Raw genomic sequence first — 24,430 nt, 5'->3', positions numbered from 1 at the left:
CTAATAACACCCCCCACAAACGTGAGACCCCACTCCGTAAAAAAAAAAAACCCAACACACCCCCACACACCCCCACACACCCACCCCCCCCCCCCCCCCCCCCCCACCCCCACCCCCCCTCCTACTGATTCTGTCTCTCTGGAGAACCCGAAGTCATACGTTCCCCTTTCTGGTCAGGAGACCTCCCCACTTCCAGCCTCTTCACTGAGGCACTGATCTGCCACATGGCTGCTCAGAGCTGATTTATAACAGGGGGCCGAGCTGAATAAAAATTGAGTGCTGGATGAACACCTTACACTAAGCAGAGCTGACAGTTTATGCATTTATTCAACAAATATTTATTGAGTGCATTCTGTGTGTAAGGCAGTGTGCTTAGAAAGTACCAAAAAATCAGCTGGAGAGAACAATCCTGAATCAATGAAACCAGGGGAGACCTGGAGAGAACAGGTCTGAGATGAACTTTGCTGTATCTGAATTGGCAGAAACAGCTAATATCACAGGATAGCTCCATGGAGTTCACCATGAAAGCCTCAATCTGAAATTACAGAGAGAAGCTCTCTCTCCTATAATAGTGTTAGGTTAACAAAAATAAAGTTGAATACTGGGGGTTTATTCTTTTGTGAATTTTTCTCAGGTTGAGAGTATTTATTATTTTTTGACTTTTTCTCAAGTTCATAGTGATCATTTTGTGAATTTTTCTCAAGTGGAAAGTTTATTATTTTGTGAATTTTTCTGAAGTTGGTAGTTTCTCAAGATGATTAATTTCATTTATAATCTATAATGGCCCAGAATCTATATCTTAATTCTGTATCTGAGGTCATCTGAGTCATGAGTGATTGTTGCCAAGATGTGAACATCTGGTGATGATGAAGCCTGTGTGCAAAGGTTAAAATAATTAACCCAAAGTATAAATGCCTCTTTTGAAAATATTGCAAAACCCTCCTAAGTAGTAAGGGGTGGCAGGTATGTGTCTGAAGTCTAAAGACAATCAGAAATAGTGTGTGAATTTACAGTCATCCTAGATTACCTAGGGTTAGTTTCTCACCACCATGGGATCACCAAGTGTCGATGATGTGGTATTTTCCTTCTTCTCACTGTTGGGGTATAATCTCTGTTTCTGCTCAGGCATTTCTAGGACCAAAATGGGAAGACTGTTTTCCTATTTGGATGCCTTACTCCCTGCCACTCAGAGGCTGACTTAGAATTCTGGCTTCAGTATTTGTTACTGTCGATCCCTCCCACTTCCCCACTTTCTAGAACTCTCTCCGTTCCAGGTTCCAGGTCACTGTCTCTTCCTCTTCTTCCTCCTACCACCCTGATCGTTGCCCCTCCAGCATTTCTGTTGACTCTCTCTCTCTCTCTGCCTGCCCCGTGAATGTCCCTGGTGCATTTCCCTTCTCTCTTTGACAGCTCTCTGCCGCATCTATAAATCCAACCCTGGCCACTCCCCTGAATTCTCGAAGCTATTTCTAGCATGACTAGACATCACCTGACCATCTCATGGGCACCTCAAATTTGGTGTCACAAACCATATTCTGTAGAATTCTTCCTCCTCTTCCCCTGTCCCATCTCACCTCATGGCATCTCCACCCATTCCCCCGAGCTGCCCTTCACTTCTCTCACTGCACACGTTTAGTCAGTCAGCTCACCTCCTAGATGGTTCTCAAGCACGCCTTCCACCCCCACTGAATCCACCTTGCTTCAGGCTTTCCTTATCTCTGACCTGAATTGCCATCCTGGTGGCCTGTATCCTCCTTGAGTTCACTGGATGAGAGGTGTGACCCTCCCATCCAGTACTGCGTCCCCATCAGAGGGCCATAGTCACTTCCAGCATTCATGAAAAAGCAGTGGAAAGTTCTGGAGCCAGATCTGCCATGTACTTGCTGCATGTCCCCTGTGTCTCAGTTTTCTCATGTGCGACAATGGGTTGTCATGCAGATTTAATGAGGATACATAAATGCATAAGTAACGCACCTATAACAGTGCCTGACCTGTGCACAATAGGGCATTAGCTTTGTATTTCGTAAATGCACGTGACTTGCTGAGAGTTAGTTTTTTAGTTTACTGCTATTTTTTTTTTTACTAATGGAATCATATCAGCCTCCTACTTAAGATGGTTCACTGGCTGCCCATCACTTAACAAGACCAAGTCCCTCTTTCTGAACATGGAGAACACAGCCCATCTTTCCTGTTCCACTCGTAGCTCCTGCTATAGGCGTCTTCACCGCATAGCACTCACCACTTCACCAACACACAAGCCTCTTCTGATCTAGGTTTGTGCCCGTCTTCTTGCCTCTTGGCCGCGGAACAAACTCCTCTCCAGCCTTCGATACCCAGCTCAAATGTCACTTGCTCTTCAGTGTGACTCCTCTGGATGGAGCTGTTGGTCTCTTTCCCTGAGCAGCAGCTGTCTGCCCATGTATTTGCTGCACTGTACTGGTCTTTATCTCTTTCTCCCTAAGTGGATCCTAGTGGGAAGAAGGTACCCTCTTGTCAGGCCAGAAGCTCTTATGATACAGTTTTTGATGTGGAAACATGATAATCCCAAACAGGCTATATTGGCTCCATAATTACAGAAAGAAGAAAGGCAGGAGGGAAGGCTGAGGGAGGTACCCCGCTGTCCTGTGGGCAGTGAGCACCACTTTCTTTTGTGGCTCCTAATGGAGCAGCACGGAGCCCAAGAGCCTGGCTTCTGTCAGGAGGCCTCATAGCCCAGGCAGCAGGATGAGTGACTAAACTAAATTTCCTGTTTCTTTTCTGGCCTTGATCTCAATGGTCTAGATAACAAGAGGAGATGGGAGGCCCATGTTTCAGGCCACCCAAGTACATCTTCTGCTCCAGGCCCGCACGGCTTTCCCCGGGACTCAGTGCTCCCTCCCCACCATTGCCTGCACCGCCCGCATACAACCTAGCACCCACCTGAAAAAGCATTACAATCCCTGGTCAGGGCTAGATGAGCTTCCAAACCATACATACAGGGTCCAGCCTTTAGAGTCTGGGTACCAACGAGATCTGAGTACCCCTACTATTCCAAGAATGCAAATGAAATAACAGGACATCTGAAGTTCAAGACTCTCTTGATTTCCATGGCACATCAGCTCATTCAGTATACGCTGAAGCAGTAAGGAACCCAGGGGCATCTGTACTCTGGGGTTTTATGATTCTGACGCCCGCTGTGAGGACTCCAATATCTATGTGAATGGAGGGGAAAAGAGCACAGAGAAACGAAAACATTCATATTGAACATCAGAGTATATTGTGTCGTTTTGCTGTCTTTTTTTTCCTGCAACAGCAATTTGCCTAATGATGTTTTGCTCCGATTAATATTAAAGTAAGTCTGCATTCCTCCAGCACGCACTGACTGTTGTAGGAAGGCGTCATCTGCGTGTGCCAGACGCCAACCTGAGATTTGACGCTTGGCACGTATACCCCCTAAATGGATAATTACATTTAAAAAGTTCAGTGTTGACATAGTCAAGGTGGTTGGGTGTACGTCAGGGTACTTGTGTGTTGACTAACATCTGTCTGGCATCTCTTTATTTATGAAGCACTTTTGCATGGAGTCTCTGCTTTAATACAGCAACCCCCCCCCCCCCCCCTGAGGCACAGTACCATGGTCCCCATTTTATGTGGAAGGATGCTAAGGTCCGCGATGGCTAGCGGGACCATGGAGAGAGGAGAAAGCACAATGGTGGAGGGGGCACTGAACCCAACTTTCTGGTCCCCAGGTCCATACGCTTTTAACCACCCATCTTTATGGTACAGTTAGGTGCATTTCTCTATGTCAAGGCCATGTGTCGGGGGAATGTTCTAGAGCCTTTCTAATCTGAGAATACTATCTATTCTATACTATCCTATCCTGTTTAGTGTCTCCAGCCAGCCAGAGTACCTACGACTTCTTCGAGAGCATGCCTTTGCTATCTTCCCTCTGTAAGGTCCTCACCCATCTTTGATTAACAAAGTGGAGAAGTTTTATGCTCTGTCTTTTCCTCTTCTTAACTCTTATCTAGAGTCTTCTCTGTCAAGAAAAGTTAAAAAAAAAAAAACAACAAAACAACAGACAGTGATTAAAAAGTGAGAGAGGCATAAATGCCAACATTAAATTAATGCCCAGAATTTTCGCTGGATATATTACCCGTTTTTTTTTTTTTTCAAGAAGGTCTGTTTCATTTCAGAAAGACTGTCTAGAAGAATGGAGAACGATGCTAAGTAAACCAGTGAATCATTTCTAATACTGCTTAATACCCTGCTATAAGGAAACAGAACGTGCAGAGTTCTGTTCCTTAAGGCTAAGTAACACGAGAGCCCATAACATGGAAATATGGTTTCCTGGGTGTATCATCATTTTCATATTGGTATTTTATTGGGCGCTCCTATCTCACAAAGCTCCAGGTGTTCTATCAATATTACTGTAGTAATTCTCACATTCCCCCTTCATGTTGATGGCCGGGTCCCATTTTCTGGAAGAAGACAATGGCACTCAGAGAAGTTGAGTGGCCTGCCTGGAATCACTCAGCAAGTCAAAGTCAGTGCCAGGATTGGAATTTACATCTCCTCGTACTGGATTTCCAAAGAGCAAAATGAAAATAGATCTGCTAGCGTGTGGGTTACATAGGCAACAAACTCATGTGGGTGTTTTATGTGAGGAGGAATTAATTGCTTGCCTCTTTTTTCCCGTTGGCTTCAGAGGTGGGAAGTGCATGCTAAACCCAACTATCATCAAGACCGTCTATTGCAGACACCCTGAGAAAAGTTACCTGTGGGTTCCTGGGGTGGGGTAGGAGGAAATCCTCTTCTTCTGCCTCTTCCAGAAAGAGGCATGGACACTGCCTGCTTTTATCTCTTCAGCCCTAAAGAGTCTTTTATTGACTGTGGACCACAGCTGGGAGTTGAAGGAGACCTCTGAATGCGTTGCCATTTAGTTGTAAAGACCACGTGGAGGACAGAAGGAGCATTTGTCCTTGGCTCTGGAGGAGAGGAGAGAGGGTGCAGGGCAGGTAGAGAGTCGGTATCACTAGCTTGTGTGGTGTCAGCAAAAAGGAAGGGGTGACCAGGATGCCCAGCCCCTCCAGGGACAAGGGAGAACCCACCACACATCTGACCCACTCTGTGCCTTCGTTGGAAAGGCCGAGGCAGAACTGAGGTTGGAATCCTTGGCTTCTAAGAGCCGTCTTTCCAGAATAGAGCCTGGTGTTGCCTTAATGGCTTCCCTGGAGAGCCCTGGGAACCCTCATGACTCATGGGTTATAACCCATAGAAATTCTAAGTGTTACAGAACGTGACTATGGCCACAATGGCATTCTCTCCCCAGACATCATTCGCATGTGTCACTGTAGGGCAGAAAAAATATTTCTTGTCCATTGAGGGAGAACTAATATAAAAGGAAATTCCACTGTCCTCCCTCCCCTCACTCACGGCTACCATTAGCCAGAGGAGAAGCCAACACATATGGCTTTTATTATGTGTGAACTCATCCAGCTCTTAAAACACCCTCCTGAGGTAGGTTTTATTGTTACCCCCATGTTACAAAAGAGGAAATGGAGGCCCAGAGAAGTTAAGTAACTTGTTCAGGGTCACATAGTTGTAAATGATGAAGCCAGGATTCAGTCCTGGGCAGGCTAGCTACAGAGTCTGTGTTTTAATTTACTGCCTGTCCTGTATTACCTAGCTCTGGTGTCCTTATGTGTCTGGCTCTAGAGTCTGGGAAAGCAACTGCATTCTCACTATAATGTCATTTCTTCTAGAATGAAGTTTCATTCACTCAACAGATTATCTTTAAGAACAAGAGGAATTTTTGACATGCAAGGGGAGTTCACTGCCACTTTGTAGCACCCCCTCTAACATTCTAAGGGTCTCCCCATGCTGGGATGGTGATCTGTTGGTGACCATCCCCTTGGGTGTCTCCCATCATCAGACAGCATCAAGAATGCTGGCTCTGGTGTGGTCAGCCTGAAACACAGTACAAAAGTCCAGGAGATAGGGGCTTCCGGGTGTCTGGGTGGCTTAGTTGGTTAAGGCTTTGACTCTTGGTTTCAGCTCAGGTCATGATCTCAGGGACATGAGATCAACCCTGAGCAGGGCTTCACACCCAGTAGGGAGTCTGCTTGAGATTCTCTTTCCCTCTGCCCTTCCCCTTCGCTCGCTCTCTCGAATAAATAAATCTTTTAAAAAGCCAGGGAACTAGTTAAATTTTGGTGGCATCTAATTTTCAGTCCATCTGCAGTGCTTGGCCTGTCCTGGATGTCTATGGCGTAGACTCTATAGAACCAATTATCTATCTTCAAAGTGGTTGCAGTCACCTGAAGAAACTGGTCCACCTTGCAGCCCACAGGACATGTATGAATCAGTAGAAATGCCTATAAATACAACAGAGTCCAAATAAATGATGATGGGTACAAATAATGTTCAAAAGGGCTTCATGGGGTTGACATAGAGTAGGTTGGGATTCTGCTGGCACTGGGGAAAAGACGTGAGATTAATTAGGGGGTTGATTGGAGCAAGTTGCAAAGATAAAAAGGAGAGGAACATGCGGTACGGCAGCCATCTGAACGAGGGAGAGGTGGCATCTCTGTGGCGCGGTGTGATGAATGAGCACCAGAGAAATTGAAGCCATCGCCAGTGATTTGAGCAAGGCACTTAACCTCCCCAGGTCTCCATTCTTCCATCTGTCAATACAGAGAACTGGGTATTGAAATCAAGAGGACATAGTGAAACATTCTGAATTCTCTGGAAGGAAAGTATCACCATCATATATCCTCTGGGTTAGGGAGAATCTGTTATTTGGAAGAAATGCCGGTGGCATATGACACCAGATTTGCCCCCAAACACCAGTAACTCAGATGCCTTTGGGGGGAAGAAGCAATACAAGGCATCCACATAGAAGGAAAAAAATAGTAGTAGTTCGGAGCCTGCAAATAATGTACTTCTCTTTGGCATCCTATAAACAGCCTGGGCTCCGCCTAAACTAAGGCCGTTTATGCCCAGACCCAACTCTCACATAACTGCCCACTCCTTGCTCTTCTGGTTGGCGTCAGTCAATCACAAGTAGAATCAGATGTTCTCTTGCCAACATGACTGATATGTTTCCAGCGGAGCGATGTTTACGTCTTGATCCTTGTTTGTGTGATGTTCGATGTTTTATAACTTGAGTCTCCAGGAATTTTTCCCACGACCATGCATCATTCCTTATCACCCCTAACCAAATATGGCAGCTTTAAATAGTGCTGTCATTTTCCTCGATTCACTCGTTGTGATATAATCAGGTATAGATTTCTGACATTGAGCATCTAATGGGGTTTCAGATTCAGAAACCAACAATGAAAGACCCCCCACCCCCGAGTATCTCTCAATTGAGAAACACAGAGTGAAATCATCACGAGTGACAGGGCGCTAAACTTCATGTCCATTTGCCCTGATAAACTGGGGGGTGTGGAAGGGCAGGAGGAAGGAGGAGCTGGAGAGAGCCGGCCATATGTAGAGGGGGCGACTACCGCTGAGCTCCGGCCCATTGGCGATTGAGGCCCAGAGTTTCCAGACCACTCCATTTTGTGAAAGACGCCAGAAATCTGGACTTTTATATGAGGCTTGTCAACTCATGATAGCCACGAATGTAGAATGGGTGAACACAGCAGGGGAAACAGGATGTATGACAGCTATCTGTGGTAAGCCAGCAGTGTCGCCCTTTTGACCTATAGGGGCTCTGACCAAGGCCAGAGAAGGGCGTGCACTTGCCCAAGACCCCAGAGTAGATCATGGAACTCCATCCTGCTCATTGCATTTCACTGTCCTCCGGAAAATATCCAGGGGCTTGGTACCTAGGTTTCTGCTCCTGGCCCCATCCTTTGGCTCCCTTGACTCTGGCCAGGCACACCCCTGGGCTGGGGACAGACCACGTCTCCCCACAGCATGATGGTACCTGAGCTCTGAGCTTGGTGTCGGAAGATGAGCATTTGAGTCCCAGCCCTCCCACTCACTGGCTGTGCGACCTTGGACCCACATCTCTCAACTGCCCTGGGCTTTCAGTTTCTTCACCAGTAACGTGGAAATAATAATCTGTCTCATGGTACCATTTTCGAGGTTAATCTCTTTTTAAGGTTAATCTCACTATGCATCAGTTCACCCTCCAAACAAAAAAACAAGGTGCCTGTTCCGTTAGCATCCTTGTGAGAAAGACGTGAGTGTCAAGGAGGGGCGCTGTCATACTCCAGCGACGTGGACACCAGCGGCTCAAAGCCCCTGCGCCCACCATGCCGTCCTCGAGGAGGGTAGGGGGACACAGGGTGGTACATAAGGGATACTGAGGGCTCTTCCCCTTGCCTAGCACGAAGCCTCCCTTAACCAAGGAAGTGAAGTGGCCCCAGCTGTCCCTGTGTTTGGTCTGCTGGGATCAGGGCTGGCTAGGTGTTGGAGCAGCCCCTCTGCACCTTGGACCCCAGTGCCATTTAAGCCAGTCACCCAGAATCCAGGGGCAGGGCCATCTGGGGCCAGACCCACATCCCTATATCTCCTCTGGCCTGCCCCGCCCTGGCCAGGGGCCATCCTGACCCACTGAGAATCACCCACAGTGAATCTGGTTTTGTCTTCATTTCCAGGGACGCAAACCTGGCTATTTCTCCTTTCTGGACCCATTTTCTCCTGGCGTCTGGCTCTTCATGCTTCTAGCCTATCTGGCCGTCAGCTGCGTCCTCTTCCTAGTGGCTCGGTAAGCTCGCCGCCCCTTCCCTGTCCTCGCACCGCCACCTCGCGTCCACCTCGAGAACTGCATGGGAGGGGTAGGGAGTGGGAGGGGCGGGTTCAGAGGACCTTGGGGCCACACTGGAGGAGTGGGAGGGGGACTGGGGACCTGACCTGCTCTCTGCTGTGCTGTCCACCTGGCACCACCCATCCCCCCACCTACTCACGGCTTCCCTACTATGCAATGGTGCAAACAGGCCAGTTTGTCTGAATTTGCTTCTGTACCCCTGTCTCTTCCCCATTCTGTTCCCCAGTCTCTAGGCCCCCAGTTTGGGTTTGGGTCTTGGAGGAGAGAGGACGGGAGGAGGGTGGCAGGAAGGGCACTCTGACTAAGCACTATGCCTTTGGCTGCCCTGGCATTAGACCTTGCCAGTATCTGCCACAGAGTGAACTGAATGATGACCAGAGCTGGGGGACCGGAGGTCTCAGGGCATGGGCGACAGAGAAGGTTTCCTCTGAAGAGGGCCTGGCCCTTCCCCAGCCCAGATCCGCCCGTGAAAATACAGCTGCCTTGTTGAATGGGAGCTGTGGAGGATGGCACAGGACAGGAGGGCGGGAGGGAAAAAGGCATTTGCAAGTAGGGTTGATTTGCAACAACGGGTCCAGATCAGGGTTTGGGGACAATTAGGCCCTCCCTCTCCCCTGCAAACAGAAGCTGTCCCTGGGCCTCCCGAAGAACATGAAGGCATCCCATGGCTGAGGCCTCCCATGAATGTGCACAGAGAGGGTGGTCGCTCTCCGGGGCTGGGCCGTGGGATCAGCCTGGGCTTTGGGACAGCCGGCTTCCTATCCAGAAGCAGAACAAGCCCAGGGCTCAGGGGTCACCGGTTCAGAATCCACACTCTATGCTCAGCACCCAACTCACCATAGCATAGGACCAGAAAGGGCCTTTACTTTCTGGTAAGTAACAGAGCCATGGGATGAGCTTCCGGAGAGCTGGTGGCGGCTCTGTTCCGGCTGTCTCCCTAGTGGTCTCCTCGCGGCCACAGTGGCAGGACTCGACAATTCCAGGGTATGTCCCACCTCTGCAGGCTGAGGCCTTTCCCTAGAGCATGTCTGTTCAACAGCTCAAGGAGAACATGTGCTCTCTCTAGTTAGAACACAGAACCCCAGGGCAGCTCCCAAGCCTGCCCAGGGAGCATTGCCTCACTCAGTCTCTGCCTCTTCCAGTGGAGATCAGAGCCACGTTCAGGAAAGTCAGCCTGAGCCCATGAGATCCAGCCCAACAGAAGAAGGCCTTGCTCACAAGCTGGTAGCCTTCAAAGGCTGCTGTGTGTGTCTCTCTGGTGCCACCTTCCCCCCTCGGGTCTGGAGGCATTGCCACTGTCAAGTATCTGTTGTCAGTGACAACGGGTGAGACATGCAGGAGGCTGGCATGCCTCTTCTCCACTTCACCACACTGTCGGCTGCTGCTTTTAGGAAGCTGTCTGCCTGAGCCCTGGTTCACGGCTCTGTAATTCACTCTTGCCCCCTTTGATTGAGCCCCAGTGTGTAGCTATTCCCATAGCTCTCGGGGGACCTTGAGGGCCCTGGAAATGGTCGGAAAGCTTGGTTCCTAGATATACAGACACAGACGCCTGCTTTATCCTGCCTGCTGCAGCCTGAATCTTTTTACCCAGCTCCGGGGGCTTAAACTGCCCCCCTTCCCGGCCCTGCACACACACACACACATGCACTACCCCAGGATCCGACATTAACAAGAGGACTAATTAAAAAAAATACCATACACACACACACACACACATTATATCATATATGTATAATGCATGAACCTGGGTTAATGCACCTACCTTAGGTACAGGTTTTAAAAACAGGGTACCCTGGAGCATGAGGGTACCCTGGGGCATGAGGGCTCCTGGGAGGTACCAGGGACTTTGGAGGGGTGGTGAAAGGCTCGGTAGCCAAAGCTCTGGGCCTCAACTCCTCTTCATCCAGACCAGTTCCACTTTTATCTCTTGATCTATTGTACTTCTGGGTGAGATTTTGGGGGGGGAAAAACCTATCTGGAAACCACTAATCTAAGGCAGCCGTTTCCAAGCTGGCTGATATCAGAGTCACAGAGGAGCTTTTAAAAATATGAATTCCCGGGCGCCTGGGTGGCTCAGTGGGTTAAGCCGCTGCCTTCGGCTCAGGTCATGATCTCGGGGTCCCGGGATCGAGTCCCGCATCGGGCTCTCTGCTCAGCGGGGAGCCTGCTTCCTCCTCTCTCTCTCTCTGCCTGCCTCTCTGCCTACTTGTGATCTCTGTCTGTCAAATAAATAAATAAAATCTTAAAAAAAAAAAAAAATGAATTCCCAGGTTCGATCCTCTCAACATCTCTAGGGCCGAGGCCAGGGAATCTATCTCTGAAGCCCAGTTCTAAGAGCCTGTGGGCTTGGAAACCACCAAGGGCAAGCCAGGTCTGTAGGCCATGGGGAGAAGGAGCATATCTCTGGACACGGGCCAGCGATGACACACTGGCATCGTACTCAGGAACAGTAGGGGCGGTGGCCATGTGGGCGAGCCGTGGCAGAACAACAAGCAGGCTAGGCCAGGGATGGAAAGGCTGGTTATGAGACTGGCACCCAGTTCCACGCCCTGCTCAGCAACACCTCCGTACGCATCCCTGTCGGCACAGCTGGGGGGTTTGTGTGGGAATGGGTCGAGGAGGGAAGGCATGCATCTGGGGGGCATGAAGAAAGGGCATCAGAGAGGGACAGTGGGAGGGAGAGGCAGGGGGCTTAGAGAAGCCTTTCCCGACCCTGTGTGCCCATCACACTCACCTGCGGAGCCTTAGAAATGCACGGAAGCAAATCAAATCCTCTGGGAGTGGCATCTTATCAGTGGCGTTTCTTTGAAAGCTCCCAGGTGAGTCTGACACAGAATCAGGGCTGAGACCCACAGCCCAGGGGACCATCTAGGCCAGGGTTTCTCAGCACGGACCCGGGGCATCACGGTGAGCCAGGAAGCTGCTTAGTCGGCACCAGACTCCCTGAATCTGAAGCTTCAGGCGCTGAGCCCAACAGTCTGTGTTTGAACAAACCTTCTTGGTGATTCTGATGAAGGTGAACATTTGCGAAGCACTGTTCTGGCTGAGGGTTTAAACACTGGCTCTGTGGGGTCCTCCGGTCCCTCTGTGACCACTTAAGGGGGCTGAGGGTGGCCCCCTTAAGAACACAGCACTTCCCAGGTGTCCCCTCCCGTCCCCTGCCACATGTGGCTTCTAGTCAAGGAGGCTGCACATTAATCTGTTTTGTGTTTGGAGTTCCACATCATGACTTGTTTTGAAAAAATTTAAAAAAAATTTTTTTTTAATTGAAGAAAAGCGGTACAAACACTGCCAGCGTAGTCTAAGCCCCTTGGTTTTGGTTGGGAGGATCCTGGTCCAGCAAAGGGAAGTGGCTTGGTCAAAGCCACAGGCCTGGGACTGAGTACAGAGGTGAGGACAGAAGGGAGAGCCCCCCTCTCCCCCCGCCACTGCTCTTTCCAGTGTGTTCTTCACCCCCACCCTCCCTGGCACTGGTCTGTGTTCCTTTTCTCCCACAGGTTGACCCCCTATGAGTGGTACAGCCCCCACCCGTGTGCCCAGGGCCATTGCAACCTCCTGGTGAACCAGTACTCCCTCGGCAACAGCCTCTGGTTTCCCGTCGGGGGCTTCATGCAGCAGGGCTCCACCATCGCCCCTCGAGCCTTATCCACCCGCTGCGTCAGTGGCGTCTGGTAAGATCCAGGGCAGAGGAGGGGCCAGGCCCAGTGGGGTAGGGACCCCTGGGGGGTCCTCGGGTGAGCCCTGCCCTGGCTGCAGGTAGCCAGGAAGCTCACAGAGAGCTCTGCCTTCCAAAACAGACTAGCAGGGACCTGGGCTGCATTCCACCAGCTCCAGAAGGCTTGGGAGCACTGGCTTGAGAGCACTGGCTTGGGCACACTTTGTACCATCTTTTCCTGTTCCCCTTTCCCTCTGCCTCGGAGGTCTGGAGACAGAGGGCAGGGAGTCAGGGCGGGAAAGGGGATGCAGAAAACTGCCTTGTAGGCACACAGCCGAAGGGATTATAAATTCCTGACCTGAAAATGACCTGAGGTTGAGTGGTTCAGCCTGCCAAGGCATATGCAGATTTATGCAAATCGGGGTGTGCAGCGGGAAATGCCTGCTGGAAGAATGGAAACCCGGCTGTCACATCTGGCCCCCTCTGCCAGCTTTCTCCACCTTCCTCCCTCTGGGCCTGGCGCCGGGACCTTGCCAGACCTGCCCACCTCGGCAGGTGTGGGCAGAGGCAAACTCTTAGTGGCTCAGAGTTGGACAGGCTCTCGGGGGCAGTCCCCACGCGCAGGTAGCCAGCCTGGCCTGTAGCTCCCTTCTCCTCCTGGCTCACCCAGGGCAAAGAGAAGACGGTTGAATGATTTGGTGTGTGGGAAAGCAGTCTGAAAACTTGAAAGTGCTACATGAATATGTGAACTAATCATTGCTGTTAGACCCTTATGGGGAGAAATGAAACACACACACACATATATGTGTTGTATGTACACAACAGACAAGAGGCCAGCTGGCAGAATCCCAGTTCCCCAGCCTTGCTTAAAATCCCACTTTGCGTTTGGCTCTCATAGCCTAAAGGACTTACAGCCTCGGTGTTCTCCGCTCCTTCGCAGCCTGTGTAAGCCAATGGAGAAGAGAAAAGTGGTGTTTCCACCTTGAGCACCAGTGTCTGGACAGTTACCAGAGGGACACTGGACTGGGACTGATGGGGAGGTAAAAACACAACTGGGACATTGACCCCCACCCAGCTGGGGGTTTTGTTTTCACTGATAAATGATAAATATAGTAGGATTTAAGACATCTGGGCAATTACCAGGTAATGCCCAGAAACCACCATGTAGATCAAAGGAAAGAACTGGGTTTTAATGTTCCCCGGGAAAAGGGGCGGTCTTGGGAGGGAAAAATCGCAGAGTTCCATCAAAATCCTGGAAGTCAGGCAGAAGCCATACAGACAAGCAGAAGTCGGCCGCAGACTCTGATCTCTTTCTACTTGGAGCTGTTCCTTCCAGGGGGTGTATTCCTGTGTACTTCTCCGAGGGCTCCATCGCCGGCTGCACACCGCCCCCCCCCCACCCCTGTCAGCTCCCCAAGCCCCAGGCATTCCCTCCTCCAGAGAATGTCTGCCTGAGCGCCTGGGAGGGCCACCTGTCTCAGAGGCTAGCCCTGGCCCACTGGTTCAGCAGTACTTTAAATAGCTGTCGGGGGCTGGGAGGCTCCCTTGTGTCTGGGGGAGGGGGGGCCTTGACTTGTTAGGGAGATCCTCTGCCCCTCGGAGCTCTCCGTTATCAAATCAAGGCCTCCGTTTGATCAGCTCCCTGAAGGAGTGGGAGAGCCAGAGAGAGGGCCATTGTGGCCTGCCTTAGATTCCCCACCCTGAGCAAGGGACGAGAATGCCACATTGCTAACAAGAATGTCAACTTGACAACTGCTAATGACCCTTTCACATAGGAGCAGGGCTCCACTGACCCCTCTGGAGAGAGCATATGAGAGAGTGTGTGATTCCCTTTCTCAGCAGAGATGATAGGCTTGCCCCAAGCTGCTTGGCTCTCTGACCCATTCCTTTGTGACCAGCCGTATAAAGTACCTCGAGGCCACCCACGGTGGGAGAGATGCCAGAGTATAACCAGGAGGCTGAGGGAAACTGCCCAGCCAACTCTGAGGTCAAGTCCACACCCGGGGCTCATGAACCCATGGTGCTATCCCGGGTAGCTAAGCCCCTTCAGAATTCTGGCCTCCATGTGGAGATGGCTCACCCCACCTCCCTGGCCTCCGCTGGGTGATGGTCAGAAGAAAGAACTTGTAGCAGAGTGTGAGAATGGAAGCAGGAGCAGGGAAAGCAGGTCTTAAGGACGGAAGGACACCTGACCCTACTTACAGGTCACATGTAGGGAAGGTGGCCAGATGCTTTTCTTCCCATAGTCAGTGGGAAGGTCTGTCTCTACAGTTCTATCTACCATTCCTCTGGTCCTTTACAGAGGATTAGTCACCAGCGACATCTTATCCCATTTGATCTCACAATTCTCCAAAGACAGGCAGAACAGGCATTACTATTCCCGAGCAGACGAACCTGGAGGATGTAGGTGGCTTTCCCCCCAAGGTCTCACAGGTGGAGTGGAACAGGCCAGAACTGAAACCAGGTCACCTCCCCAGGGGTCTGGCATATAGAGGCACTCATTGAGTTGGTAGATGACCCTGTCACTTCCCACCTGGGAGGCAGCCTACAGGAGTCCTTGGACACAGTGGTAAAGGAGACAGTGGGACTTCCCGCTCTGAAAAACCCCCTGGAATCTGTCGGCCTCTGGCTCCTTTGGCAAATGCTATGCTTTAGTCGACAATGTCTTCATAATGAGGAAAGCCTCATTAATTCAGACTCCGCGGATTCAGAACCTGTGATTATCCAACCTCAATTATGCCTGGATATGTCTTTGAACCCCTATAAACAAATGGATTGGGATGCAGAGCCACACTGCTGACCAGATGGTAGAAGGCTTATTTAACCTACTTAAGTGAACAAACTAGTTGTAATGGCATTAAGCATGTACACTGCTTGAGTTGCAAAATTATTCTCATTTTAAATGAGTTCGTTTTACCCAATAAAATACCCCTCTATTTTGAAATAGTTTGCGCATTACAAGAGTAGTTTCTTTTTTTCTTTTTTAAGATTTTATCTATTTATTTGAGGGAGTGAGAACACGAGAGAGAGAGAGAGAGAGAGAGAGAGAGAGAGCGAGCATGCGCAGGAGGCGGGGGGCGGGGCAGAGGGATAAGTAGACCCACCCTCCCTGAGCAGGAAGCGAACCTGATCCCAGGACCCCGAGATCTTGACCTGAGTCAAAGGCAGATGCTTAACTGACTGAGGCATCCAGGCACCCGCAAGAGTAGCTTCTAATTCTAACTTCTCAGCAGTCACAGGTGCTTATCACCAGTTAATATTTAAGAGTTTCTTGTTGGTAGAACTCATTTTAAAATACGGATTTAGGGGCGCCTGGGTGGCTCAGTTGTTAAGCGTCTGCCTGTGGCACAGGTCGCAATCCCAGGGTCAAGATCAAGTCCCGAGTCCAGCTCCTTACTCAGCGGAAACCCTGCTTTTCCCTCTTCCGCTCCCCCTGCTTGTTGTGTTCCCTCTCTTGCTGTGTCTCTATCTGTCAAATAAATAAATAAAATCCTTAAAAATAAAATATGAATTTATCCATGTATTACTTGGAAAGTTCCTTTGCTTCTCTCAGCCTCCATTTCCTCATCAGCAAAATCAGGGTAAGACTTACCTCCCTTAGTTGTAGGGAGTACGTGAGATGATGTGTGTGGCTCCTGGCAGGTGCTCAGCCCATGGCGATGCACATCAGATTGTAGGCTGCATCATGAGAAGACAGGGGCAGCCCCCCAGCCCTGGCTCTAAACAGAGCCCCCAGAACTGGCACCCTCCGCTCATTCACTAGCTCATTTCTCATGGTCTCCAAGATGGCCTCATGTGCATGGACATACCTCTTTTGAATAGCAACCCAATAATCATCTCCTTTAAGAAATGAGGGGTAAAAAATTAATGGTCTTCTTTCAAGAAAGGCTCACAAACTCTGTTCATTTCTGTTGACATCATATGCCCTGCCTCCGTTTTCTTCCCCCACGGAGCTGGGAGCTCCTTCTGAAGAGGGACTCCTGGTCTCTTCTGTGTTGCTGCAGGACTGGGGGTGGGGACTAAGACTCCTGGGGGTGCCTGGGCAAGGATGATTTCCTGGTCTTTTCTCACATAGGTGGGCATTCACGCTGATCATCATCTCATCCTATACGGCCAACCTAGCGGCCTTCCTGACCGTGCAGCGCATGGATGTGCCCATTGAGTCAGTGGATGACCTGGCTGACCAGACCGCCATTGAGTATGGCACAATTCACGGAGGCTCCAGCATGACCTTCTTCCAAGTAAACCCATTGGGTGGCTCACCGACATGGGGAACTGGGCAGAATAGAGTTGAGATATTTGTCCTCTAAAGATAACAACATCAATCTTCATCCCATTATCTCTAACATCTAGTTTGGAGGTTCACTGGGGGCTCATCTATGTCCGGCTCTATAAAGTACCCTTGGAGTTAATAGGTGTCCAGCCATCCAACTACCCAAGATGTCCATTTTCTCATGAAACAAGTCCAAGGCCTTGGACTTCAGTTTTCTGTTTTCCATACAAGCCTCAGTGCCTATCGGCACCACAACAACTGAAGGCATCATGCAAACACAGGTGTGGATAGACACACACACCCGGCTAAATTCTCCCAGTCTTCTTATTTGTAAAAATAGAGGCCAGCATTGGATCTGGGATTGATACGTTGGTTTAGGGTCAACAGAAAGTGGGTGACACTCCTCCTTCAGACATTGTCTCTTAGAAGTCCCAATGACCCTGAGTTCACTGCCTCCTGCCTGAAGGACAGCGAAGGACACAACCAGAATTTCCATTCTTCATTCGGTCCAAACCCGGAGGTTGGCAGCGAAAGTCTTCTCTAGGGTAGATGGGGCAAAACTGATTATCAAACCACTAGGCAGAGTTTGCAGTGTCTTAGGACCCTGTTCTTTCCTTGCCTTCCTGTGAGAGGTTTCAAAGTCACAGCCCCCTCTCTTGCCATGACAAGTGGGTCATTGTGAGATGGAAGGGAAAATGTTATATGGACAATAATGAGGGGGCTGAGTAAGAAAAGGGCCAGGATTTTAAGGTCCACTTTGATTCCCTCCCTTTTAAAACCAGCATTTCCTTTCTCTTGTTCTAATCTTGCTTTCTTGTGTTCTTTTCCCAGAATTCCCGCTATCAGACCTACCAACGCATGTGGAATTACATGTATTCTAAGCAGCCAAGTGTGTTTGTGAAGAGCACTGAGGAGGGAATCGCCAGGGTGTTGAATTCCAACTACGCCTTCCTTCTGGAATCCACCATGAATGAGTACTACCGGCAGCGAAACTGCAACCTCACTCAGATTGGGGGCCTGCTGGACACCAAGGGCTATGGGATTGGCATGCCAGTCGGTATGCAGGAGAGGAACAGCCTCTTTGGGTAGCTCCATCCAGGCAGGGTCAGAGTAGCTAGGACCACCGAATGCAGCACTGAATTCGACAGCCCTGTTCTAGAACCAGTTAACAGTGACTTTAGGTGGGCATTCTTCAGGTTAAAAAAAAGCAAAAAAAAAAAAAAAATCTGAAAAACAAGCAAACCCACATACTTCCATCAGAGTTCTCAATCTTTAATTATGGCCGGTCAAATTGATTAGTTATTAATTGATTAATTACTCAAGGACACGTTGATGTCCTTGGTGGATGCTTCAGGGCTTTTGTTTTCCCTCTTCTGCTTCCTGCCCTTTGGCCCTTGCTCTGTTGATGGACCTCTAGCAGTGGGAAGGGGAAGGTAGAGATGGTCAAACTTAATTAATTTTGCTATTAGTGTCGCTGGGGAAAGGCTTATTACAAAAGGAGATAGTCATGATGAGGTGAGGTGGTTTTCAGATCATCTGTGGGACGCATCTACTCCCAATCAGTATAAGTCATTGAAAATGAACAGGAGAACTCAGTATTCAGCTGACTGTGGCCTTCCAGGCTGTTATAGGATGGTAGGGATGTTTGACTTCCAGAAAGGTCTCCCAACTATGCTTTCTAAAGGATATTCATGCTTTGGGCTTTCTCCTGCTGATAGTGCCTTCATCAGAAGGTGAGGGGGAGCACTTTGAACTGCTTTTTAGATTGGAGAGGGAATCTGAAAATGTTCCCCTGGTGCTTGGAGCATGTACCCTTCCCTCACCCATCATGGAGAGCCACACTGTATGGCACTGTCCTTGCCCAACGTTGTTCTTCTACAAGGCTGTCCTGTACAAGGCAGCAGGGGGAGAGGCAGCAACTGAGGCCATCAGACCATGTGGGGAAAGTGATATATAGCACATACATCTTTGCTGTCATCTAACACACTCCTTTTTTTGATCATTACTTAACTTAGAATTCTTTTGGATTCACTATATCCATGGAGTGTGAAAAGCATGGGTTTGGGGACAGGCAGACCTGGGAATGCTCCTGGTTCTGGACTGTGGAACCTCAGATCGTTTAAGCTCTCTGAGTCTGTTAACCCATCTGTAAAATTAGGTTTCTAATGCCTATCTTATAGAGTAATTGAGGGGTAAACCTAATAATCAGGTCAGGTGCCTTAAACCACAGCGTCTCCCACTTATGCTGTTTGAGGGGGAACATGAGTGCCCTCCCCATCTTTTCCCTAACCCCCTATGTTATTTGGTAAAAGCAGGTGACTTCTTAAAGATGGATGGGAAACAAAGCCAATGAGCATAGGCAAGGATACAGTTCATTCTTGAGCTCAATGAATTCTGACACTAGCTCTTCTGTAAACCCAGAGGCCTCACTCCGGGCACTTGTAAGACCACATATGCCCTTCTTACCATCATATTTCATTGATAGTTATTAATGTGCAGATTATGACCCTCTTTGAGAGATTTATTGGCTTCCATTTTGTTTCAAGATGGTGGCGTGAACCACAAAACACACTTTAACATGCACCTTGATCAGGATCTAGCTGTTTAAGATAAATTTTTTTAAATTTCAGTTAAATTACTGAAATCTCAAATGCTTTAAAAGTGTTCATGGAACAAACCTGTTGAGAGTTGACACAAAGCAGGCCAACTTGAGAAATTTTATCAATAATGAAAGAAAAAGAGAAGGAAATACATTTCTTCTTCTGTATCTGGCATGATGCTATTTTCACATGTCAGCCTACCTGCGAGGTAGATGTGGCCCTTCTCTGAGATTCAGGACAACAACGTACTTGTCCAAGGTCACAAAGCAGGTAGAGGAGCTGGGTTTGAGCCAGGTTCAGCACTTTGCTTTCCAGACCATGTTGCCAGAGGATCCCACCCACTCAACAAGACAGGATAGGTGAGCTGTGGACTTGTCCAGGTTCTCAGATCAGGTTGGGAAGAGCATCATACAAGCCAGTGATGAGAGAGAATTTACATCCAGCTGGGGTTACATCCAGGAAAGGCAGCATGTGTGTCGTTTTTAAGTGGGTGGAGAGAGGGGTAAGGACATAACCAGAGAATAAGCTATGTGCTTGGACCCAAGAAAATTAAGAAAAACAGCACACGGAATGAGAGGGAAAATTAGTAAAGTGGTTAAGGCAAAGCAGGCAAACATGGAATAAACAGAATAATCCTTTCATGGAGCCCCTGGGGTACTGTTGAAGTTGGGTTGAAAATGCCTTGAAAACTGGTTGAAATGCCTGGCTGGGCCGGACAGTTGTCTGTAAACCTGGAATGTTCATCAGTCTCACGACGTAGCCCCATCTTGCAGTTCAAGTAGCTGACCGCTGCAGGTGTGTAATAAGTACCTACGACACACGAGGCGTTCTTGATGTTGGCCCACGTCGCATAGACACGTTCTGTGCCACAAGCTTGCGGATTTGCATGCCCAGGCGTAGTTGTATCTCCAGGAGGGAAGCTTTCCTCTGTGGGTCGTGGCTGTCAGAGTCCTGAGATCTGGCAGCTGATCTAGTCCTGGTCTGTCAAAGTGCAGTCTGTGGCCGAGCAGCAGGGCATCCCCTTTGGAGCTTGTTAGAAATGCATAACCTGAGGGTACCTGGGTGGCTCAGTGGGTGAAGCATCTGCCTTCAGCTCAGGTCACGATCCCAGAGTCCAGGGATCGAGTCCTGCATTGGGCTCCCTGCTCAGCAGGAAGCCTCCTTCTCCCTCTGCCCCTCACCCCACTTGTGCTCTCTCTCTTTCTTTCAAATAAATAGAATCTTAAGGAAAATAAAAGGCCCATGGAACCCACGGATTCAGAGTCTGCAGGTCAACCAGATCCCCAGGCCATGCGTATTAAAGTTGAAGAGCACAAATCTATTTGTTCCAAGCTTCGGCCTGAATCCTTCGCTGTAGCCTTTTCCCCTGAGGCATCTGTCCACATCAGGCCTTCACAGAGCTTGAGCAGGAAAACTGAGCAGTTTAGCTGGTCTCCAGCCTCTTGGCAGCTTTTCCTTTAAGATCTCCGCCTCAGCCCGTACTGAGGCATTGAGCTTCCCATGGTTTCATTTAAGCCTGTTTTTATGATTAAACCTAAATTCCAGAACCAAAGCTCCTTGACCATATTCCATTAGAAAAATTAAAAAAGAATTGCAGCGAACAGAAGCCTTCTGTCTGAGGAGGGGAGGAGGAGCGGTATACACAGGGTGATGGACGGGGACGGGGGGTTGTCGGACACTCAGCAGGCCGGGGGGGGGAAGGTTGGGCTGCCCGTGACTGGCTTCTGCACACAGATGGGGGAGAGGTGGCTTCTGTCACTCTCTCGGGTGGCTCTTCTCCCCCTGGGGGCTGCCCTGGGTAAACAGGTGTCAGGTGTGATGTAGCAAGAGTTACAGGTGCCTGGGAAATTCATTTAGATCAAGCAGAAGACAGACAGCTGACGGAGGGAGAGGTCTGTGTCACACACGTTTTTCCACCCTGGCCTCTTGGAGGCAGATGGGAAGCCTCATGACCAGCTTCCCTAGTGTCCCTAGGCAGGTCATTAAACCCGAGTAGAAAGTGGTGGGGAAGTGGGGCTCCACGGGAACCCCAGAAGCCGTCGCTTGACCCTCACTAGGCTCTCAACTGTGGGCTGAACATGACATCAGTATAGAGAGAAGGAAAGTAGAAAGGCCCAGAACCCCTTCCTCTTGGTGCAGGGTCCTCAGAACCAGCCAGGGGGAGAGCCGTGCTCCTGTGGGGACCCCTGCCATGTCTGTCCCTCTCCTCCTGGGGTTAAGTGACCAGAGTGCCCAGGAGGTGTACTGAGGGAAAGGAGCAGAGTGATGCTTCACAGCACACTTACACCCCGTGTTCTGGGCTCTCCCATGATCCCACAGGTTCGGTTTTCCGGGATGAGTTTGACCTGGCCATTCTCCAGCTGCAGGAAAACAACCGCCTAGAAATTCTGAAGCGTAAATGGTGGGAAGGCGGCAAGTGCCCCAAGGAGGAAGATCACAGAGCCAAAGGTAAGCGGGTTCAGGAGGTCCCCTCCTGCTCTGGGGGACAATAGCTTGTTCTGGTGTTGAGAGTCCAGGTGATGGTCGCTGGAACACACGGAGAGCAAGCCTTGGAAGAAGTTAGGGCTGGGTGGGGCCGGGCTGAGGGCTGGAGCCTCTGCGAAGGCTCCCCCAGAGAGGCCAACCCTCCCCTCACCCGTCTCCCCCATCCCCTGAGCTCTGCTTTGGTTTTCTTGTCAGGCCTCATCATGCCCTGATACTATACGTTCTATTCATGCATTTGTCTACTTTCCATTTCTTCTACCGGAATATGTGTCATGCGGACAGGACTTGTCTTCCTCACAGGGCTGTCCACAGGGCCTGGCACGTGGATGTTTTACTGAATGAATGAATGAGTGAGTGAATGAATGAAGTCTAGATCAAACTGGATAGAAAGCAGTCACCGGCTGATATGTGTGGTGGGGGAGTGTTCAGGGTCCCTGAGCACCCGGGGTTTTTTGTAGGGGGTTCGCCCAGGATAGTCCCGGGCTACATCTGTTGTCGATCGTTTAATGCCTCTTAGTTATTTTTAGAACCCCCTTTATGTCTCGTAATGTCCTGGCTTGGACAATAAATCATATGATCGCCCTAGTCATCTAAGGCAGCCTTGCTAAAATATGTAACAAATTTACTTATACATGCTGTCCCCTAGGAAGGCGGCCGAGGAGGGAAATGAGTAATACTGTATGCTTCCTTCTCTGCCCAGCGTGAATGATTATCCGTGATGAGACCGTGAACGAGTGACTTTGTGTTTCCAAGTGTGTCTGCGTGGGAATCCATCCTGCAAGACTAGGTCTTGGGAATATGGCCTTCTGGGTAGTTTAGTGGCCTTTTCTAAGTTAGAGGAAATGCTGCCCCTTCCCTCATAGGAAGCCACGGAAGCCACATAAACCTTGGCTTTCCGGTCCCCAACGATCAAGTGTGGAGGAGACTAACTCTGTTCAGAAAAAAGAAAGGAAGGGAGGAAGGAGAGAGAGAGAAAGAATAGGAAGGAAAGGAAGAAAGAAGGAAATGAATGAATGAATGAATGAATGAATGTGGGTATCAGAAAACTTCTGTGGATTTGATAGAATGAAGTAGATGTTGAAGATGTTTAGGACCTGAGTGGTAGGGAGGGTCGGGGTGGGGGGCGGTGCCGGCAATGGGCCCCTTGAGGAAGATGCAACAGGAATCCGTGATGTGGGCAGGGGCTCCATGGGCGCAGCCGGAGCCAAGCAAGGTTCCTGTGGGGAGAGCGGAGCTGTATGGAGGGTTTGTCCCGGGAAGGTGTGGGTAGCGAAATGCTCCTGCATCACCCCCTCCCCACAAAAAGACACGTGGATTAAAAACAGTCTAAATCTGACTAGGCCTGGAACAGTCAAAATAAAATGAGCTTATTGATAAGGTAACGTAGGTCAATGTTTTTCTGTGATAAGAGTGACCTTCAGACCGGTGGGAAAGAGCAGCCGTCTTGCCAAGCGAGGGAGGGAACCAGTGGTGGCTTTTGATCTGGAATAATCTAAAGTAGAAACAGGGAGGTGAATCTGGGCCCCAGAGCAGAGGGACCTTGAGTCCATCCTCTGACCGATGACTGAAATAGGAGAGATGTCCAGGTAGCTCTCTTCGTAGAAGCCCCTGGTCCCCTCTACCCCCACTCCCCCAGTGGGCTGGGTGCCTTCTGTGGCTTGGACAGAGAACTCAACGTTCTACATTGCAGCTCCTGGTCTCTGCTTGGCAGATGGCCCCTTAGCCATGGACCCAGTCTTGTTTGTTTCTGTGTCCCTAGCCTCCCCGACAGAGCCTGGCACGTACTAGGGACCCAGTAAATATTTGCGGGATCTGTGACTAAAGCTGCTGGCTGGTAGTTGTCAAAAGCTTCTAATGGCAGTGCCCTCCTGGGTCACTTTAGTAAAGTGATTGATGAAACTGATTCAGTGACCTTCCTACACAACCTTCACCCCAGAGCTATCCACGTAGTCAGGTCCTTCCTGCCTCTGAGCAGCTGACCCAGAGGACGTGGTGACGCAGAGACACTGTGGATGAGGGAGGCTGGAACACCATGGGGGGGGGGGGGGGGCAGGAGTCAGGGCTCAGAGCAGTGTAGGGACCCCAACAGACTCCGGCAGTGTCGTCCACCCCCACCCCAGCTGGCAGCTAGCTCTGCCAACTCCAGATCTCCCTCCCTCCTGCTTCCCACTGTCTGTCGGCTTCCCCGGCTTTCCCTGCCTTTGTCAACCCGATCCCCCATTTGATCTCTAGGAGCACATTTCCCCTCGAGGCTCACCGCTGAATTGCTCCCATGTCTCCAGTTTCCCCCTTTCATCCCTGACCCCGAAACCTGGCCACAGGTCCTTCCCTTTTGTGCATGTATGTCTTTGCCGGTGTTTATTTAGGCATCCCGCCGATCCCAGAGAGAAACAGTAAAATTGGCAAATACGATGATTTGGGTGCTTTATCGTGGTCACTCACGGGCCCCTGTCTGGATCATCTCTCCCATTCAAGGTGTCACTGAAGTCCAGTGGACTTCCCCCAACTCCCCTCCCACCCTCCAAGAAGGGAGCTCGTTGACTTTTACTGTCCTGCCTACCTGTTTGTTCTACCATCAGCTACGAGGATAGCTCTCTTCCCTCGGGCAGTTTCTAGAGGGTTCAGGATCATGGGCCTTGGTTCAGATGGATCCCACT

General features: G+C 50.0%; 1 protein-coding gene across 8 annotated transcripts in view; it reads left to right on the top strand.

The window, feature by feature from the left end:
• GRIK4 (glutamate ionotropic receptor kainate type subunit 4) overlaps positions 1 to 24,430 on the top strand; it is a 410,580-nt gene that overhangs the window by 370,655 nt on the left and 15,495 nt on the right. For all 8 annotated transcript variants that reach the window (XM_059415278.1, XM_059415269.1, XM_059415287.1 and 5 more), the window contains 5 exons: positions 8,592 to 8,701; positions 12,259 to 12,432; positions 16,492 to 16,657; positions 17,521 to 17,746; positions 21,609 to 21,737. In XM_059415278.1, the coding sequence (XP_059271261.1) occupies positions 8,592 to 8,701; positions 12,259 to 12,432; positions 16,492 to 16,657; positions 17,521 to 17,746; positions 21,609 to 21,737 (805 nt within the window). The remainder of the gene's footprint in view (positions 1 to 8,591; positions 8,702 to 12,258; positions 12,433 to 16,491; positions 16,658 to 17,520; positions 17,747 to 21,608; positions 21,738 to 24,430) is intronic.

This window comes from Mustela nigripes, chromosome 1, assembly GCF_022355385.1.
Source record: "Mustela nigripes isolate SB6536 chromosome 1, MUSNIG.SB6536, whole genome shotgun sequence".
NCBI classification, from domain to species: domain Eukaryota; kingdom Metazoa; phylum Chordata; class Mammalia; order Carnivora; family Mustelidae; genus Mustela; species Mustela nigripes.
This window is presented reverse-complemented; position numbering and strand designations above follow the sequence as displayed.